Source organism: Camelina sativa, chromosome 16 (genome assembly GCF_000633955.1).
Source record: "Camelina sativa cultivar DH55 chromosome 16, Cs, whole genome shotgun sequence".
In the NCBI taxonomy this organism is placed as follows: domain Eukaryota; kingdom Viridiplantae; phylum Streptophyta; class Magnoliopsida; order Brassicales; family Brassicaceae; genus Camelina; species Camelina sativa.
Window position 1 is genome coordinate 4,933,885 of NC_025700.1, and position 20,315 is coordinate 4,954,199.

Genomic DNA, 20,315 nt, shown 5'->3' on the forward strand with positions numbered 1-20,315 from the left:
AAGAATCATGATCATGAGGGTAGGTTACTAGGAGGTTCACCAACTGTCTTTTTGGGTTTCCATAGTTCACTGCAATGATTGCTTATTTTTTTTAGACTTGTTGGAATGAATTTGATAGTTTGAGTTGGCAATGTTTCCCCAAGCAACAGCATTACACATTTCTTGTTGCTTGGGAGAACGTTTCTCTTAACTTGTTTTAACTCTGTGATCGCAATAATGTGCTTTTGTAAATGAGTTCCTGGAGTATTGTATGTAAATATGCTGTATTAAGCTGTTTGTTAATGGGTTACTTGCTTCTCTTATCAGGCTATTTGGTTTATGGGTTCTTGTTATTTATTATCTGGTTATCAAGCTTCCAAGATGTAGCTGCGCATCATAAGATTAATGAGCATAGTAGTAGATCGACAACCTCTGAGTTGGCAAATCCACCTGGTATTGAAGTATCTGGTCCCATTCAAGTATCGCCGTCAGTCATCCCCAAATATGCGTCACCTGCTCTCCCTTGGACACCACCAATGTACCCTACTTTTCCTGATACATATGAACCCAAGTTAACCGGGAATTGTCCTACAGACTTTCAAGCAATTTCAAGTGTTATCGATACAGCAGCTTCTGATTGTTCCCAACCTTTCGCTGCACTTGTTGGCAACGTGATCTGTTGTCCACAGTTTATAAGCTTACTTCATATTTTCCAAGGACAGCACAACGTGAAGTCAGATAAGTTGGTTCTGCCTGATGCAGTTGCTACAGATTGTTTTTCAGATATCGTTAGTATCTTGGTCAGCAGAAGAGCCAACATGACAATACCTGCACTTTGCTCTGTAAGATCGTCAAATCTAACTGGAGGTTCCTGTCCAGTAACAGATGTCACAACGTTGGAGAAAGTTGTTAACAGTAGCAAATTACTGGATGCATGTCGCACTGTTGATCCTCTTAAGGAGTGTTGTAGGCCAATTTGCCAACCTGCAATTATGGAAGCTGCGCTTCTTATTTCGGGACACCAAATGACAGTTGGCGATAAGCTCCCATTAGGAGGATCAAGTAACCTCAACGCAATTAATGACTGCAAAAATGTGGTCTATTCATATCTTTCCAGGAAGCTTCCGGCAGACAAAGCAAACGCTGCATTTAGAATTTTATCGTCCTGCAAAGTTAACAAAGGTACTTTCTGAACTGTATCCTATTATCTTATCACATTGATCTTCCTTGGATAGTCGTGGAAATTACTCTGACTGTACATTGTGGTTACAGCTTGCCCGTTGGAATTTAAGGAGCCAACCGAAGTAATCAAGGCTTGCCGTAATGTGGCTGCTCCAAGCCCTTCTTGCTGTAGCTCGTTGAATGCATACATTTCTGGGATACAGAACCAAATGCTAATAACAAACAAGCAGGCCATAGTCTGTGCAACAGTCATTGGTTCCATGTTGCGGAAAGGGGGTGTTATGACAAATATCTATGAGCTTTGTGATGTCGATCTCAAAGATTTCAGTGTCCAAGGTAACTTTTGTTTTAGACTCCCACGTTTTTGTATCGTCTAATCCTCTACCTTCTATTGAATTACTTCCTTACATTTGCCCTCTTTTCCTGTTTCTGGGTATGCTTGTGGGCAATAAGCAGCATATGGAATGCAACAAGGTTTGCTTTGATTCATCTTATATTCCAAAGGTGTTTTAATAGTCATTCCCCAGATGAAGCAAAAGTGTTAACGATATTTTTGGGTAACAATGTGAATATAGGTTGTCTTCTCAGAAGCTATCCTGCAGACTTGATATTTGACAACACAACAGGCTACAGTTTTACATGTGATTTGACAGACAACATTGCAGCTCCATGGCCATCTTCATCGTCAATGTCATCTTTGTCTCTTTGTGCTCCTGGTAATCATTTCTCTCTACCTGTTCTCTTCTTGCTCAATTGTTGGAACTACCAGAAAACTAAAAAAATTAGATTGCTTTGAAATATGCAGAGATGTCATTACCTGCCTTGCCAACATCCCAGACTCTTAAAAATCACGGTATGTGTAGTTTCCTTGGCAGTGTAATCTCTAGTCTTAAGTAAAAGTACATGGACAATTTTTAAGATCTGCATTTGTTCAACTCGTAATTTGCAGGGTCTCGCGATGGTGAGTTTGGAGCGTTGCGACTCATTAGTTTGGTATTTCTACTGTATGTTGTTGTGAGACATTAAAATTGAGATTTTAGGAGGAGGGTTTTTTTTTGTTTTTGGTAGTCAGTGAGGAAACTTTGGATAAAAAAACAATGGCATGCTCAATTTTCTTCTGTATATGTAATCTTAATAGGGCAAGGGTAATGTAGTAGTAATATCTTTCTCTCAGTCTCATGTATAGTAGTAGTAGTAGCAGTTTTTATTTCTCTGCTTCTGTTTCTCCAAGGTTCTTGTTTGTTTTTTTTTTTAATTGGCGTTTGGTTATTCATTTGCATTTTTGGAATTGAAGATCAGATTCAGAATCTATCGGCATCGATCTTTAATTGTGGAATTAAGATTAATATCCGAAGCCTAAAACGCTTTGTCCTGTGAGAAAAAAACCTAGCAAAGTAAAACACTGAATCTTCCAATCTAACCAAAGCCTATATGTCTATTTTTTTTTTTGACGGTCGCCTATATGTCTATTTCTCAAATGAGAATTTTAAGTTTTAAACCTTATTCAGAATTAAAAAGGATAAAAGAAAAATAAAAATCTAATCAAACATCAAACTGGAAATTGTAATCAAGCATACAAAGCCAAATACAATTAAAAATTAGAGAATTTTGAGTAATATACAGTTTAAAAATATATATGTATATTTGGTTCATATATGTTTTTTTTTTTTTTTTTTTTTTTTTTTTTTTTTTTTTTTTTTTTTTTTTTTTTTNCGTAAACAATTCAATTCAAAAGGGGCTTACGAAGAAAAAGATATGTATATTTGGTTCATATATGTTCCCTGAGTGTGAATTTATTATCTTCTTCTTCCTTCTTCATCTCCCGAGGGGTCTCTCAGAAGAACGAACTGTGCGTTTCTCTTTCCACTCAACACAAAGGTGACCTCTCTCTCTCTCTCTCTCTCTCTCTCTCTCAATCTCCTATCGATTTGTACTATATGCAATGTCTATTCTGTATAAACTTACCGGCGAACTCCACCAAATCTTTCGTGATGGTTCTTCTTCTTCAATCTTATTAGAGTACAAAAGAACGCTAGATAGAAGGCAACAAACAAGCAAAATCGATAATGCAGACAATCATCATCCACAATTTCTCGTTCTGCAGATTTAACTCCACCGTTAAGCCCTCCTTTCTTCTTCCTTTGTTTATTTATTTAATTCGAATTATGCAATTTTGTGCCAACATTTTTGTTTATTTTTTTTTTGCAGATGACTGATCCAAAGCCAAGATTTCAAGTTTCTTCTTTTGTTACTCTTCCTCCTTCAACTTATTCAGTGCAACACAAACTCTGTACAAGGTAAAACCTTTCAAGAACTATACAGTACTCCAGAGCTAATTGAGATTAATACAATATTCAATTCTTGATGTGTGTTTTTTGTAATCAAAACTATTATTTTTACAGAGCTACGACGAATAACCAGTTTATCGCAGTTTGTGCAGCACCATCAGGTTCAATAACTTTATAATTATTTATATGATTCTCTACTCTTTTTTTTTTTTTTTTTTTTNCATCAAAATGTGGTTTCACTTTCGTAGATGTAGAGACTTCTTCTAAGGATGAATCAGTTTTGATTACGAAAGTGGAGACTACAAACAGCAATGAAGTTAAGGTATGCTTTTGTTGTTTCTGCGCTAAAGAAGCATTGATTAGTGGGGAACAACAACGTGATGTAATCTGTGTGTTTGAGGCTTTTTTGCTTTCCACTTTATGTTTCCTTTGTTGGCTGAGTGTAGGTGCATGTACAAGTATCAGGAGAGAAGACTCAAACTGTATTCAATAATGTATTTGAGAGAATGGTTGCTGCAGCTCAGCCAATTCCAGGGTTCCGAAGAGTCAAAGGAGGTATGTACGACATCACAAATGCCGTATTAGCTACGGGAAGATATTATTAGTGAAGGGCGACCGTGAAAAACTTTTACTGTCGATAAACTTGATTGTTTAATTTGGGGCTCTCAATCCAAACTTCATTTACTGTGGATAAATTATGGGCTTAGAAACATGTTTTAATGTCTTTTCAGCTTACTCTGAGGGTGCAAATTGTTTGATATAGAGTTAGATTGCATGTTTCTTTCAACTCTCTGCACTTTGTTATTTCGTTATTGGCTTTAGAAAAATTTGAATAAACAGGGTGGACATACAAGTTATACAATGCTCATAGATATAACACAAATTTTTGGAAAGTCTCTCTCTCTTTTTTTTTTTGTTTGTAGTTAATATGATTTGTTACTGATGACTAGTAGCTGATTCTAATGCTAACTCATTTCTTTTTTCTATTCTCTTCTGCATGTGCTTATCAACCTTGGAACTCCAGGAAAGACCCCAAATGTAAGTTCTTGCTTCAGTGTATTTTAGAGAACCCATTAGTTTAGCATTAAGGTAAAATAATTTAACCATCAAGTGGTTTTGGCGATGGAGCCTGTATTTTTATCCTATGGGATTAGAATTATCTGCCAAACATCATGCGATGCACCGTAGTGATACTCTTTAGATTCAGCGTTCTTGCATTGATATTATATGCTGGCAAACTCACTTTAATTACAATCATTGAGTTGTTCTTTGGCCTGTGCTTAAGTTCCCCCTTTCCTTATATTTGCAGATACCCAGAGATATTTTGCTAGAGATCCTTGGATATTCTAAAGTCTATAGGCAGGTGATAAAGAGATTAATCAATTCTGCTATTGAAGACTATGTTAAACAGGTATTTCATAAGCTCAAGCTTCTCAGTAGATTATATTTCAGATGGTAGCATTGTAAATTCAATAAATAGAATCCTCGTCTAGATATTGTTGGATATGTGCTTAATACTGGAGCTTGCTTTCAGTGAAATGTGAACCTAAAGAACTTTTCATACTTAAACACTAGATCTATTGCTTTTTGAGGAATGAGGATTGATCTGAAGCCAGCCTGTTAAGTAAGGTCTTAGTTTAGTCCACATTCCTTGGAATGTAAATATATGGAATGATCACCCTCACAATCAGATATAACTACTAGAATTGGAATCATCGTCAACAGCCTTAGGTTGATTGCGTAAACCCAGTCGAAATCAACGAGTAAACCAACTTTTGGGCTAGAGTTTAAAATGGTTTGATTTTGGTTGCTGATGCTTTCGTAGGAAGACCTGAAGGTTGGCAAAGAGTTGACTGTTGAGCAAAGCTATGAAGATCTTGAAGAAACATTTGAACCTGGTGAGAGTTTCAGCTTCGATGCTATAATAAAGCTTCAAGAAGTGAGTTGAAGAAAGCGTTGATTCTTAAGGTACTTATCATTGTGATTTGTCTTTTTACCTTCTCCGGTAACAGTTAGATTTCTTGTCGAGTAGGAAAGGATAATCACATTTGGATTAAGCTTCTGGTAATAAAAGTTTGAAACTTCAGTTATATCTTGTTACTAAAATCTTGTAGTTTTGATGATATGATTGGTGGGTTCTCCAAAAAAATAAGGTAACCACACAAATGATATAACTAAAAAGACAAACAATAAATGAATGATTCGGTTACACTTCCTAACATGGATCATGTTTAGTTCTCTTCTTGCATAGACGATAGACTTTTCCAAAACCGCACCTGCACTCCATGGTAACAGCATATCAGGCAATCAATCATCTTCTTACTATCCCACGATTGTGTGACTCCTGCAGCCCCCCAAGCCATCTTTTCAACTAACTCTACCCCTTTTCATTTTCCTATTCTTACAAACACAAGCTCTGTCTTTTGTGTTCCTAAATGTTTCTTTACCGTTGAAACCTCGTTCGCTAAGGTAATCCCCTCTTTCTTGCCCTTCCTGTGAGTACTATGCTCAAAAGAATCACTTTCCATGTTGGGAATTGCTTTCTTCACCATATGTTTCCGCAGTAATGCTGGAAATCATCTTTGTGCCTCTGCAGATTATTTTGTTGGGTCTCCTGTGACCATCAACTGCTAAAGGCCTCTCAAGCCTGAGAAATCCATTTTCAGCACTTTTGGGTATCCTTTTTCCAGCAAGTTGATGTAGCTTCTGAATTGTGTATTCTTTCTTAATTTCCTGCCGTGGGAGAACCGGTAAGTTTGGTGTTTGCTGAAGCTTTATTGCTGGTCTCATCAGTTGAGGCGCCACTTGTTTCTTCTATATTACCGAGAATTCCCATGCTAGCGAGAATTTCGTCTCTTGGCTCATCTGGATACTTTGCTCTATAATATTCTAACTCCATCTCAAGATCTTGTATCTCCTTTTCCTTATCAGCCAAGACATCGTTTGCCCTCTCAAGTGCATCAACGTCGTGCTCTGCTTGCTCATCCATCATTCTCAGGTACTGTAAAGCTTCCATATGAAGAGCTGCTTTCTCCTCTTGCAACCGTGTGATCATTGCCATTGCTTGGTTTGTAGCAATAGCTGAGGCACTTCTCTCCTCCTCTAATTCTTTAGTCACTTCCCTTAGGCATTTCCTGTCATGTTCTAGTTGTAGCTTTAACAAATCAACACGGTTTTCGCCTTCGATGTCACTGCTGATGCTTACAAAAGATTCTACAGAGGCAGAGTGCTTTAGTTCCGGTGATTCATTTGAAGTATTACGAGTCTCTGTTACCTTCGAGGAATCTTTATCACTGTGCTCTAATGAAGATTCTTCTTTGGATATTTTTGGTGACGTCAAAGGCTCAGTCTCTGTATGATATCCATGCTCTTCTTCAGCCGAGCGTTCTGTGACAGTACTAGTCACATTGTTTGATGTCACTAGCTCAGATTCTTCTTTGGATATTTTTGGTGACGTCAAAGGTTCAGTCTCTTTCTGATCTCCATGTTCTTCTTCAGCCGAGCGTTCTGTGACAGAACCAGTCACATTGTTTGATGTCACTAGCTCAGATTCTTCTTTGGATATTTTTGGTGACGTCAAAGGTTCAGTCTCTTTATGATCTCCATGCTCTTCTTCAGCCGAGCGCTCTGTGACAGAACCAGTCACATTGTCTGATGTCACTAGCTCAGATTCTTCATTATCCACGTCCTCTTTACTGGAATGGTCTTTTGCGTTCGAATAGCCATCACTTGTTTCTTCTTCCTCACTGGATTGGTCTGTGAGAGAACCAGTCACATTGTTTGACGTCACTAGCTCAGATTCTTCATTATCCACCTCCTCTTCAATACTGGAATGGTCTTTTGCATTCGAATAGCCATCACTTGCTCCTTCTTCCTCACTGGATTGTTCTTCAACAGATGAAACAGACACATTTTTTGATGTCAATGGCTCGAAATGCCCACTGACCTCATCCTCTCCTTCATTACTGAAGTATTCTTCTGCAACATTGTTTTCCTTAACCTCCTTTTCTTCCTCACTTGACTGTTCCTGTTCCAAAGAATCTGACATGTCATTCGACGCCAAAGTCTTGGAGTCTCCTTCAACTCCATTCTCCTCTTCACTAGAAGGTTCATTTTCAACAAAACCAGACACATCCATAGCTGCCTCAAATTCTTCTGTCTCCACGGCTGAACTGGGGATGTTTTGAGTAAAATCTGCCGAATCATCGTGCTCTTGATTATGGATTTCACGATAGGTACCGTTATCTCCAGAAGGACTCAAGAATTCTCCACCAGCAGGAGATGACTTGCCACTTACCTCAGCTTCATTTTCTGCAAGTAACAACATCAAATTAAAGACCAATATAAAACGTTGCATATAGTCAGACATAAGCGTTCGTGCAAAGCCAAAATAATAAGCATACCATATCGTGGTGCTGCTCCTACAGCATACAATTTTTTAGGTGAACCAAGTAAAAACGGACGAGCTTCACTCATACTTATAAGCTCAGAGAGGGCATCATCATGCCTCTTTGCTTTAACAGGTCGTTCCTGCCGAGTCTTGTTTACCAGATTATGCTCAAGCATTGAAGATGTCTTCCTTATGTGCTTATCCTGGTTGTCTTCTCGCATATCAGGCTGTTTGTGATACGACATCTTCTTGTCTGCAAACGGTTTCCGAGATCGAGAGCTGTGAACACGTTTCTCAGATGGCTCAGCATTGAAATCTGCTATTTGGAGGAATGCATCATCATCTGAAAACAGAAACTCGGAATCAGAATCCGAGTTAATCTTCAGCTCTGAGTAACCCACATGAGCCATGCCATCGCTGCGGCTTCCAACATCAACATACTCAGCACCACTTGTTGCCTTATGATCTCTCATCTTCTTCAAGCTTCCACTGCTTCCTCGGCGACTAAGATGCCTTGGAGCAGGAATGTTTGGTTTACCAGAGGAGTTTCTTCCCCGAGAGCCTAACCGGATCAGTCTCTGTGTATGGTGCCTCGTCCTCCATGGTTTATTGCAACAAGAACATGATCTAGGGTGAGCAAAATGGCTTTTAGAGAGCAGATCATACCCTAATTTACCAAGAAGCAATCTGTTCATGTCTGGATTCGGACCAGTCATTTTGGTGAACGACAAGAGACAATCATCGCACATGCCTCGACAATCAGCAAGGTTGTTACCGTGATTTTGACAGGACATGTAAGATGAAACCTCTGATCTGTGGTTTCTGCAGAGCAAGAATCTCCAATGTAGAGGGTGAAGAAGCTTGGAACAGAGGAAACATGGCATCTGCAATCTGCAGTACCGAGCGAACCAGACGAGAAGATAGGAGAGAAGAGCATCGATGAACATGAGGAATATGAGAAACCATTCGCATGCTGCGTACGTTAACACAGGCGTGAACCCGTTTGTGACCTTTTGATCAAATATAACATATGAATCCATCTTCAAACTGGTGATGATGATGAATCCTGAAACACATTGAAACTCATCTCAAAATCTCATCTAAAAAAAAAGGAGCAAATGTGGGCAAAACTCAGAATCTTGCGTCTGAGATTTGCATGGAAGCAAAAACGTGAAGGGATCATAAAACTTGAGAGAAGTTTTACCTGGGAAATGGAGGTTTGGTCAAAAGAGAGAAGAGAGGAGGATGAATCTGGGAAAATGAAGACTCTTCCTTGTTCCACGGTAACATCAACCAAAACTTGTTCAACGATTTGTTTTTGAGTTTGCCTAAATTAGTGTTCAACGATTTGTTTTGAGTTTGCCTAAATAATTGTTACCTTTCTCCACGTTTTTTTTTCTTTTTCATATTTCATAGGAGGATTTTATGGAATTACCATAAACTTTAGATGTATTATTTTATAGGTCAAGATTTTATCATACTTCATCAATTGATTTAAAGACTCAAATATTTCTTGATTAATTACCTCACATACAAACAAATTATTATGGAACTGTAACTAATCCTCTAATCAAAGAGTCATTGTTGCTTTCTTTCTTTTATTCAGCTGAATAAAAAAATAAAAAAAGTCATTGTTGCTTTCAAGCCCACATGTTTTTCTTAAAATGTTTAGTTTTCATATATTTTTATATTGTTCTACTACTATTTACCAACACCTCAGTTTCAATCTTAGTGCATTGCAGGAGTCTCATAGGGATCTCCTATTTGTTACGTTACATAGCAGTCTCATATTTGTAACATATGTGAGTTTTAACTCTTCGTGCATGACTTATGCATCTCATTGTGGGATTGTAAGGGAATGCACTGGAGCTGAATAGGCAGAGAGCGAGTCCTTCTAAATTTCTTGATGCTCTGTTTTTGGATGGCCCTTAAATCTGTTTTCCTATTGAAATAATATGAGACGTTGAATTGTAGTCATACAAAAGGTTTACATAGTCGTTAAACGACACCTTTTTAATCTCGTCAAAATTAAGCGTAGAATTATACAACTAAAATTACAACCGATATGCTCAAAAAAAAAAAAAAAAAAAGCAGAAAACATAGTACTGAAGAAACATAACCGAGGTCTTATGTTTTTAGTACATCAAGCTTGGACTTTCTGCGGTGTTTCGGGCTGGGCTGGGGTTATCAACCTGTTTCACCATCCTTGTGCAGCTAGTGCTGTCACAGCAGCTTGTAACTGCAAAATTATACAAATATTTGTTCACTTTAGACTTAAATTATATAAACAAAGGAGAAATTCACACCCAAAGAAATAGAGCAAACTTAAAGTCTCTAGAAATAACCTCAGGTAGTCTCTTTATTGCAGGGTAGTATCAATATTAGAGTAACAAATATATCTAATTAATTGATTAAATTAATATTATGTCAAAAAAAACAAATTTTTCTACAGTACATTGTGAACTTACTCATATATTTAACAATCAAAATACAATTATACAATTTTAAACACTAAACAAAGCAAACAAAATTAATAAACAAATACAAATTATCTTTTTATAATTTAGTTACAAATAACTTGTTTGAAGGGATACCGCAAATTAATAATTAGTCTTTTATCAAACCTTAGGTAACAATATTAAAACAATAATAGTATGTAAGCAATAAATTAATATGATAATAACCGTTGTATCACATATATAGCTTGCAATTGTCGATATATCAAACAAACACATAAACAAAATGAATAAAAGTGGTGAATCAGTTTTCACACTCTGCTATGGGTATGGCCACCAAAGATGTCAGAAATTTGTAGACCTCTGCTAAAGTTTTGGTTAAAGAGTATCCTTTTTTAGATTTCGGACATGAACAAGAACCATGCCAATAAAGCTACCAAAGCAAACAATAGTCCTAATTAATGACCAGAGCCCTAGTCATTGACTTAATCACTTACATACTTGTGCAATCTACAAGGAATAAGAGACATATGTATTATAGGTTTTAACAAGATACTATAAAACTCTCAAAAGTATAGAAGAGATGGAACTAGAGGACTTACAAGTAGATTCCCTATCCAGTTGAAATGAATGCCCTCACGCAAATGAAGATGTGTTCAAAGTCAGTACATTCAAAACTGTCATGATGAGGAGGCTTGCAAAAACTACAAGGAATACAATGAGATTGACGCTCCTAAAACATCATGTTTTCCTATGTATTGTCAAACGAAAGATTTGGTAGGAAAATTTGCCTACCAAAACCTACTTAATTTTGACAAAAAATAGTGTTCATAGGAAATAGGAATTAATAACATATAAAAATAGTATAAAAATTATAGGAAAATACTTAGAAAAACATAAGTAAATAAAAGGAAATAATATGGAAAAAATCTGGTGGGAAAAGTTTCTTCAAATTACATATTAAACAAAAATTGTATAATATATGTAGGAAATTGAAAAGTTTGTAGTTGGAAATATGGTAGGGAATTATTGTCCAAATTCTACGAAGCTTGCCAATTTCTTATGAAATATCTAACATGCAACAAATAATTTCTGACGAAAGCCACGACCAATAGCTTTCCATCAGTACTATCAATCAATGCTCTAGGGAATCCCTTCTCAACGCAAATAACCATTATCATAGGCAAGGCCACCAAGAAACCAATATGCACAACTGATTAAGATGAAATGACTATTTGAAGAGGTTTGGAGTAGAGAGTAGATGGATGGTTCCCCATTTATGCTTGAAGACCACTAAGAACGATATAAGCAAACAAAAATGTAAATAACATACGGTGCTAGCTAGATAATATATAAACACAAGAAGAAATGAATTAAAGCAAGTGCCTCCAAATATGTCTTCACTTAGATTAATGGTTTTGTTCATCAAATGTTAAGAATAAATTTGATACTTATTTTAAGAATAAAAAGCTAACTAGGATCGGATTCGCGCTACAACGCGGGGAAATATTTACTAATATATATGCTATATTTTTTTATTATTATAGTAAATTGTATACATGTATTGAGATTAGATAAACTAATAGAAGGAAAAAAGTAAATGATGAATTTTATAACAAAAGGGAAAAAAAGTAAGAAACAATTATGAAGAACTAACCCAACAAAAAACTGTATTCGCAAATATATCAATAAAATCCGCTCTATTATGTGATTTTGAGTATTGAAAGTTAACCCGTGTATATTTAAAATAAATATGACAGCAAAATGAGTAATATTTGTTGTCACACTTGAAAATGTAATATTACAATAATATATTTAGTGTCAATTGAGAATATCAATTCTATTTAATATAAGAAATTAAATTAGAAGTTTGTAAGACAATATGATTTAGAAAAACTAATACTTCAAATACAAAAACTAATAAAAATGACCCATTATTCTTGTACAAAAACTAATTGTTGAATTTCGTTAATATTTTAATCTTAGTATTATTAGTTTTTGTACTTGAATAAGAGACATATAACAATAGAACTGAGGATGAGAATTACAAAATTTTCATTTACAAAAACCATAACACCCACTAAAACAAAACTTGTGTGTCACATAGTATTCTGTAACATCCGCGAACCAAAAAGTGGTTTTTGGGGATGTGTGTCGATCGACATCATGGATGTGTTTGGGAACGAAGGAGAAGCTTCCTAAGGTGTTGGTTCCACCGTTTCTCATTCAAATCTTCCTGTAAAAGAGGTGAGTGCTTGACCATGGCTGATCTAAGCCTGAGATCTCTTTTGTTTGGTTGTTCCTTGTCTATTTGTGGTGTTTGCTTGCTTGGGTTTGTTGTTTTAGTGATTCCCATAGGTTCCTATGGCGATTGGGAGAGTTTGAGACGGCTTCGTGGTGATTTGAAACGGAGGTTCGACGTTCGGATTCGTGCAGATCGCGTCTGCAGAGTCAGTGTCAATCGACACCAGTGTGGTGTCAGTCGACACCCATTTTGTGCTAGCGTCGATCGACACCAATCTGGTGTCGGTCGACACCTCTCTTAACCGATTGTGAGTTTGTTGTTTGATGTGTTGATTGTGTTTATTGGCTCAACTTAGCAATAGAATCTCAGTTGCTTGTGTGTATAGCCCAGTAGATGGGAGGACGACCTCACTGAGTGTTTATAATAATACTCATGCATCTCAATATGTGTTCTAGAGGCTTGATTAATTATGGTCTAGCTATTGTTAGGTTGCTAGTGTTGAGTTGATAGAACGTTGTAGGTCGTTGGAACTTGGTTATGACATTATTGGTTAATGGAATTGTTTTGTTATCCGCTGTTGTGATTGTTGCTAGGTTGTTAGTGAGTATGAGACCACTAGTAAATTAGTATATATATATAAAAAAAAGGATAGGTAGTTTCATATTCACACATAGTATTTGACCATATATATATATATATAGTATAGTCTAAATATAATTTTCTTTAAGATAATATTAATTCTAGTTACTTAGTTCTTTTGTTGTTGTTGTGTAGCCAATCCCCCTTACTTCTCATAATCCAGACTCTATTCTTTTGCTCCATTGCTTTTTGCTTGTTGCCTCAAGCATACAATTTTCTGTAACCTGTTGTAATTATAAACAAAGAAATAAAAATAATAACTTGATAAAGTAAACCAAAAACTCATTAGTACCTTGATCTTGTTGATCTTGATTTTCTTTTTGATTTTGTTCTCCACGACATGTGTTTTCATTTCACTCATGTTAACCACCTAACCAATGACATCTACAATAACACGTATTGATTTAGAAAATAGATGTATTGCCTCTAAGAATGAATGATCGTAACTTAATCATTCAGCTTGTTTTAGATGGATTTTAAATCGGTTATTGTAGGAGGAACAACCATGATCGTTAGCACCGTAAAAAAAATGAAGAGGAAGATATTATAATCCAGCCGATGTAGACCTCATATTTATAGCACTACGGGATGGCACAAGCAATTAAATATTTACCGTATCTTTTTTTGTTTAAGTTAAGGAAAATATTTTATTTGATTTTCTAATTGTTTTCAATCAATCACGCAAAAGTTTTGGTTTGATAGGATAAAGAGAATATTTACTAAAGATTGAGATCTTACTGATCTGTGAAATAAATTATCTTGTTATTGAGTTGAATTCTTTTTAGGAATTCATGTAGGATTTTTATATTTGTTAGTTTCCAAATTTGTAGAAACAATATTATTTATAGTAACTATTATGGTTTATTTTTAGGGGAATTTATTGACGTTCTCATTTATGATTTATTTTTTGGAAAAACTTATTTATGATTTATTTTTGAGATATTTGGTAAAATAGACAGTTTTTCAAACTTTATTAGAAAACTAGTAGAGTTTCTATTTACAATTAGTAAAATAAACGGTTTATACTGTAGGATACTATTTGAATGACTCACCAGCCCTCAACCAAATATTGTATTTACAGACAGTGCCATGGATATTAAAAACAAAACTTTAATGACTCTCCTTCTCTTTATATATATATATATATTTGTGTATATGTATTCATTATTTTTTGATTTGTTTTTTTTGCTTCTTGGATTTGTTTTTCTCTCTCCTTCTCTTTCTATATATATTATTATTTTTGTTTCTTTTTATTTTCATCACATACTTCTTTTCCTAATTATTCAAATATTTATTAATATGTTTTTGTTTCCAAATTTTTTACACATAAAAAAATTTATGTTTTTTTCTTTATAATTTGATATGCATTTTGTTTTAATAATTTCAAATATTTTTCATATATATTTTATCTTCTGTCCAATAATACTTGTGTACGGTTTAAATCATTCTCCATCCTGGATAGATTCAAACCGTTCAACAATTTTTGTGTACAGTTTATATCATTTAGCATATTGGATAGATTCAAACCGTTCAGCAATATTTGTGTACGGTTTAAATCATTCAGCATGTTGGATAGATTCAAACCGTCCAGCAATATTTGTGTGTGGTTTAAGCCATCCAGCATATTGGATAGATTCAAACCGTCGAACAATATTTGTGTACGGTTTAAACCATCCAACATATTGAAAGCCTAAGAATTAAATAAATTACATCTCTACACTTAATAATGTGTACATACATCTGTACAAGATAGATAAAAATCTATATTTTTTTCTTTATAATTTGATATGCATTTTGTTTGATTATTATATTTGATAATGTTAAATACTTTTTACATATTTTTGTATCCGTACACATTATTAAGCTGAAAAAATTTCGAAAACAAATTTTTATTGACTAGTATTTTAGTTTTTAGATTGAAGGGGCATATAATAAAAAATAAACAAAATCTTAAAAAAAAAAAGAATTTTGGCTGATTCAGAGAGACGAGAGTTGGAGAGATATTTTTGAGAGAGAGTTGAGAAAAAAAAGAAATTGGAGAGAGAGGAGGGTTGAACAATATGTGATTATAAGAGATAAGGACATAATGGTAACTACATCAATTCTCCTTTGTTTCTATTAGACATATGTTCTATTACACAAAGTGATGAAAAACTATTTTTCTAATTTTGAATAGTAATGTGATTACTTTTCCAATGATGTTTTGTAAACGTACTAAAACTCAAAGATACCTTTTATTTTTTGGAAACCCCGATAACCCATTTATAACATTGCGGGTATTTTTCACCTGAATCTGACTCTCTTAATTTTGGGTTATTTTTGTGAAATTGACCCGACCCGAAAGCACTTTTGTACTTCTGATATAGGAACCCAGAAGAGGGAACCTATGTAGATAGATGGAAATAGGCAAATGGTTGATAACACTGTTATGCCTATTCGATGGATGATAGATTGAATGCAGCGAAGAGATGGTAAATAGACAAATGGTTGAAAACTCTGGTCTGTCTATTTGGTAGCAGTGGAAGATAAAGAGATAGATGGGTGGATTGAAAGATGCCATACAGATCTGTGAAAGGATCTATGATAAGTCAAATCTCAGTCTTCAGGGATTCACACACAAGAAGAAGGAGAAATGGTGGTTGCTTCTATCTCAGAAGAAAACCTAAGAAAACTCTCATTTTATTTCATAAAAACTTGAAAGGTTACAATGCTGAGAAGAGACCTTATATAACGATCCAGCAGCGGGGGACTTTCTAGGATCGAAATTATTACAAATAAAAGGACTAAACTTGCTAAAACAACAGACTCGATTTTAGGACCTAAATAAATAAAAGACTCATAAAGACCCAACGGTCGATTCCTGCAAAAAAAGAAAAGAACCATTCTTTATTATTTGAATTCAAACACTTACTTTGGTAATAGCTCTCATGCACGCTCCAGTCCTTCATTGATGGCTGCGGAAATGATGAAAAGAACGAGTTTTTTAAATCCTTATAAAACCGGCGAAAATGATGCTTTTGGAGTCTTCTCTTTTGAATCTTCTAGCTCAATGAGAGTAATAAGACTTTGAATGGACTTGTTGAATTGTTCCCTTAAGGTTTTTGCTCCCAACCTTGTCATAGGTTTGTGTATCATTGTTGGAAGAACGGGTTCTTCAGGAAATTGTAGAACGGGTCCTTCAGGAATTGGTAAAACGGGTTCTTCAGAAAATGGCAGAACGGGTTCTTCCGGAAGTTTACTACTGATGTCCTCATCATTCCCTCCCTCTTGAGAAAGTTATGTCTGCAGAACTATTTCATCTGCATGGAAAGGAGATAAATCAGCAACATTAAAGGTAGGAGAAATGTTCAACTCACCTTGGACTTCCTCTCCTTGGGAAATCTCTCTTTTCTCATGTGTAACCAGACCCAATCTCCAGGTTCAAACGTCAGCTCCTTGCGGTGCTTATCAGCATGCTCTTTGTTCTTTGCGCTTTTCTTCTCAAGATTCTCTTTAACCTTTTGGTGGAGTTTCTTCACAAAATCAGCTTTGGTGACTCCTTCTGCACTATAATAAACAGCTTGGGGCAGTGGTGTGATGTCTAATGAGGTTAGAGGATTAAAACCATAGAAAACTTCAAATGGAGAGAATTTGGTACCAGAGTGCTTAGCATGATTATAAGCAAATTCAATATAGGGTAAACAAGATAACTAGTTTCAGAGATTCTTACCCACCGTAGCTCTCAAAAGATTGGAGAGACACTACAAGAAAATAGGCCAACGGCCACTGTGGTAATATTCGTTAAAAAACATTATACGACTATTTAGCAACTAATTACTATTGTAGTTAAAATTTTGTTGCTAATACATATAGTCGTTAAATAGTCGTTATTTAGCGACTATTTAACGACGGTATAACGTTGTCGTCAATTGGTCGTCACATTTTCGTCATATAGTAACCACATGTGGCGACAATTTGCCAACAATTTAACGACTATATTAACATGAGTCGTTGATTAGTCACTAAATTTAGCGACTAATCTGCGACAAAGTTGCGACTTTTTACATGAATAAAAAACTTGTTAACTTTAGTCTGAAATCAGTCGTCTTATTTAACAAATATTTACCATCTATTTAACGACAATTTGCCGTCAAAATGACGATATGGCGACTACAATGTTTTACAAAATGTTGAAATTTACTGGTTTTTATTGTTTTGTAATCCTGAATTTAATCCTGATTTTAATACTGATTTATTAAAGGAAAAATCTAATGAAAAATCATTATAAACATAACCATAATTGTGAAAGAAGAACATACACAATTCCAAAGTAGAAATCTAACCAAAAGCAAAGAAAGAAAAAGTTTATGACACATACAAACTGAAGAAGTGAACTTAGTTCATGAGTTAAGAAACAATAGAGTTGATTATGGAGTTGTTGATGGAAGATTGTCCTCCTCACCTGATTGAGAGGCTATAAACTCGAGGTAGGCTGGATTCGTGTGGCGCAAAAACTTTGCCATCATTGTCAACTCTTTGATCTCGTGCTTTTGCTCAGCCACAAGGAGAGCAGTCTCTTTTTCTCGAGCAGCAGCTTCAGCTTTGAGGGTCGCCTGAATTTCAGCCTGAACTTCAATCTGACTTTGGGCTTCCTTCAGTTGCTCTTGCAATGTAAGAAAGGCTTCGGTTTGTGATGGTTGATTGCCCTTTCCCTTGCCAAGAGTATCTTTGAGGCTTCCAACACCATAAGGAGTTCCTCGTGAATCCTTCTCAGTGTACTGTTTTTAGAAAAAGAAAAACAGTAAGTAAAGAGCAAAAAAAATGCATGATCGAGTAGAAATGCTACTTTACCTCAAGAAAGATGGCAGTACATTCATCGTTGGTGAGATCCCTACGGTGGGAGGTACCATCTGAAATAGTTGAATCTGCCTCGAGCTCAACCATCTTCTCTTGCAATTTATGCTGATAAGCTTGATGGATTTTCTCTGCCTTGCCATCAATATAAGAACCATCCGACTTTGTATGTGTTTTGAAAAAAACTTCACCCATACTGACCTCTCTTCCCAACTCCTCTTCCTGCGATGTTAGAAATTAAAGAATGGTTAGTACCAGATAAAATAGAAATGTTGATAAATGTAACTAACAAAGTAGAAATGCGATAGTACCAGATCATATTGGATTTCCCTATATGACTTAGGGCCTGATAAGTGGATGTGAGGACTGAGACCATTACGGTCAGACATACGACACTTGGAATAGGTGGTACTCCTTTGCTGTTGTTCTTCAGTATCCCAATTAGCAACCATTTCTTTCCAGAGTTCACCTTCAATCCATGAAGGTTTTATTCGAGCCGTCCTTGCATCGCTAACCATGCCCTTCATCCGACGGTTATAGATGCTGTTGAAATGTTCTTGAACGACACCTGTTATCAATGGATTCCAGGTGTGAGTTTTCTACATAACAAAGAGAGAAAGAATTATGTTAGTGAAAACAAGCAATAAACAAAAGTAGAAAACAGGTTATAGAGAACAGAACTTACCGCAAACTCCATGAAGCATCTCTCTTTTCTATTGGGAGGCACACAAGTCCAAGTATAATATGGACCATCGAATTTGTTTGTAAAAATCTGTAATCTTCCGAACAAGTTGGCCTTTTTTGTCCCGATCAAACCTTCACACACACATGTAAACAATGATAGTTAGTTTGATCAGTTAGAAAGCAAACAAAAAAATAAAATCAGTTAACAATGCCAAAGAGATTCAATGGTTTCACATACACATTTTGCATCAATGGTTTCACATACACATGTAAACAATGCCGTAGAGATTCTATAACTATGCAATACTTTCATGCACAGTCGAATTAAATAAACGAGATTGACCAACCAATAGAAGCAACGAGAATCAAAGACAAACAAGTACCAAACATATTGTCGAACCAAGGACAAACATTACCAAGTTATCTTCTACCTAAGACAAACATATTGTCGAACCAAAGACAAACATTACCAATTTGCTACAAATATTACCAAGTTGTCAAACCAATTGCTACAGACGAGAATTAAAACAAACCAAAGCCACAAACATTACCAAGTTGTTTTCGGCAACGGTATGGGAGAGAGAACAGTCGTAAAATTCTCACGGCCAGGCATCGTCAGCAGAGCAGTAAGAGATTGCATAGTGTCATCCTGGAGTTGAGGCTCAGCATCGTAATTGTTACCTTGAGAAGATGGTTGTCGAGATTGACCATGGGAGTGCTGCGGTGGAGACAGCGGATGATTCTCTGGTTCATTCGGAGTATTGTTCTGAACCTCCTTTGTTGAAAAAGGCGGATCAGGAAGGCGATTGACGGAGTCCTAGAAAAGCGTCTGTGGCGGTGGGAAGTTCCAGAAATGTTGGGGGATAACTCGCTGTAGCTCTTGGGGCGGGAACGGCGGAGGAATTCGAGCCGTCGGCGTGAAAGTGTACTGAGGTGGAAGAGGGTTGTTTCTTCGTCCGGCGGCTGCGGGTGGGTTAGAGGGTCCGGCTCTCTGAGAAAGGTTGGGTGCAACCTTTCTCTTTTTGGTTTTAATTGCAGCATTCGACGCCATGAGACAGGATTCGACGATCGAGGAAGATGGATCGAAGACGAAGAAAGAAGAAGAACTTTTGTTTAGGAAGGTGGATCGAAGACGAAGAAAGAAGGATCAAAGACGAAGAAAGAAGGATCGAAGAGAAGAAAGACAGATTGATCGAAGAGAATAAAGGAAGATTGATCGAAGAGAAGAAAGGTTGGCTGCGGATTGATCGAAGAAAAAAATGATTTAGGGTTTGTTTGAGTATCGAAGAGAAGAAGAAAATGCGATGGATCGAATTGTTTTTGGGCCCGAGTTGATTTTTGGCCCAAATTTCGTTGTCCAAAATATAACAAATGATTTACACATTATAAACAACACGTTTTGATTATAATCACAAAAGAAAAGATGGATCAGATGGTTATGTATGGTTACTAACGACCTCTAGACCCGGGTTCGAATACCTCCGGTTATTAAAATACATAATTTAATGAACATATCTTAAAGCACCATTATAATCTTTAGGATTGTTCGTCGTTTTCTTCATCATCTTCCGAAGACGATAAGTTACACATAAATTCATCTTCAGGTTCCGCGTCTGCAA

The 20,315-nt window shown here is 35.9% G+C and overlaps 3 protein-coding genes across 4 annotated transcripts in view; 2 read left to right on the forward strand and 1 right to left on the reverse strand.

Annotated features, from left to right (window-relative positions):
• LOC104749812 (uncharacterized GPI-anchored protein At1g61900) overlaps window positions 1-2,340 on the forward strand; it is a 3,853-nt gene extending 1,513 nt beyond the window's left edge. Inside the window, exons 2-7 of the mRNA XM_010471509.2 lie at window positions 307-1,161; window positions 1,252-1,497; window positions 1,618-1,635; window positions 1,737-1,877; window positions 1,967-2,014; window positions 2,111-2,340. Of these exons, the coding sequence (XP_010469811.1) occupies window positions 307-1,161; window positions 1,252-1,497; window positions 1,618-1,635; window positions 1,737-1,877; window positions 1,967-2,014; window positions 2,111-2,187 (1,385 nt within the window). The 3' untranslated portion in view covers window positions 2,188-2,340. The remainder of the gene's footprint in view (window positions 1-306; window positions 1,162-1,251; window positions 1,498-1,617; window positions 1,636-1,736; window positions 1,878-1,966; window positions 2,015-2,110) is intronic.
• Window positions 2,909-5,539, forward strand: LOC104749814 (trigger factor). 2 transcript variants are annotated; one of them, XM_010471511.2, is made up of 9 exons: window positions 2,911-3,039; window positions 3,180-3,278; window positions 3,370-3,458; window positions 3,564-3,610; window positions 3,698-3,771; window positions 3,896-4,004; window positions 4,474-4,487; window positions 4,759-4,860; window positions 5,275-5,539. In XM_010471511.2, the coding sequence occupies exons 2-9, from the start codon at window positions 3,228-3,230 to the stop codon at window positions 5,395-5,397; spliced, it is 609 nt and encodes a 202-aa protein (XP_010469813.1). In that variant the 5' UTR covers window positions 2,911-3,039; window positions 3,180-3,227; the 3' UTR covers window positions 5,398-5,539. The 2 variants fall into 2 exon arrangements, 1 of the variants encoding a protein (XP_010469813.1); XR_002035733.1 differs by lacking the exon at window positions 4,474-4,487 and having other exon boundaries at window positions 2,909-3,039; window positions 5,275-5,362.
• LOC104749813 (probable myosin-binding protein 4) lies at window positions 5,622-9,218 on the reverse strand. Its single transcript, XM_010471510.2, has 2 exons — window positions 7,853-9,218; window positions 5,622-7,760 (listed from the first exon to the last, which is right to left on the reverse strand). The coding sequence occupies exons 1-2, from the start codon at window positions 8,877-8,879 to the stop codon at window positions 6,175-6,177; spliced, it is 2,613 nt and encodes an 870-aa protein (XP_010469812.1). The 5' UTR covers window positions 8,880-9,218; the 3' UTR covers window positions 5,622-6,174.

Bases quoted from the DNA above. Each gene is read 5' to 3' on its own strand.
- LOC104749814 (XM_010471511.2), top strand. From the start codon at position 3,228: ATGCAGACAATCATCATCCACAATTTCTCGTTCTGCAGATTTAACTCC. The intron at 3,772-3,895 runs GTATGCTTTTGT...GGCTGAGTGTAG, and splicing joins CAAACAGCAATGAAGTTAAG to GTGCATGTACAAGTATCAGG. The intron at 4,861-5,274 runs GTATTTCATAAG...ATGCTTTCGTAG, and splicing joins TTGAAGACTATGTTAAACAG to GAAGACCTGAAGGTTGGCAA.
- LOC104749813 (XM_010471510.2), bottom strand. From the start codon at position 8,879: ATGGATTCATATGTTATATTTGATCAAAAGGTCACAAACGGGTTCACG. The intron at 7,761-7,852 runs GTATGCTTATTA...TGTTACTTGCAG, and splicing joins AGGAGCAGCACCACGATATG to AAAATGAAGCTGAGGTAAGT.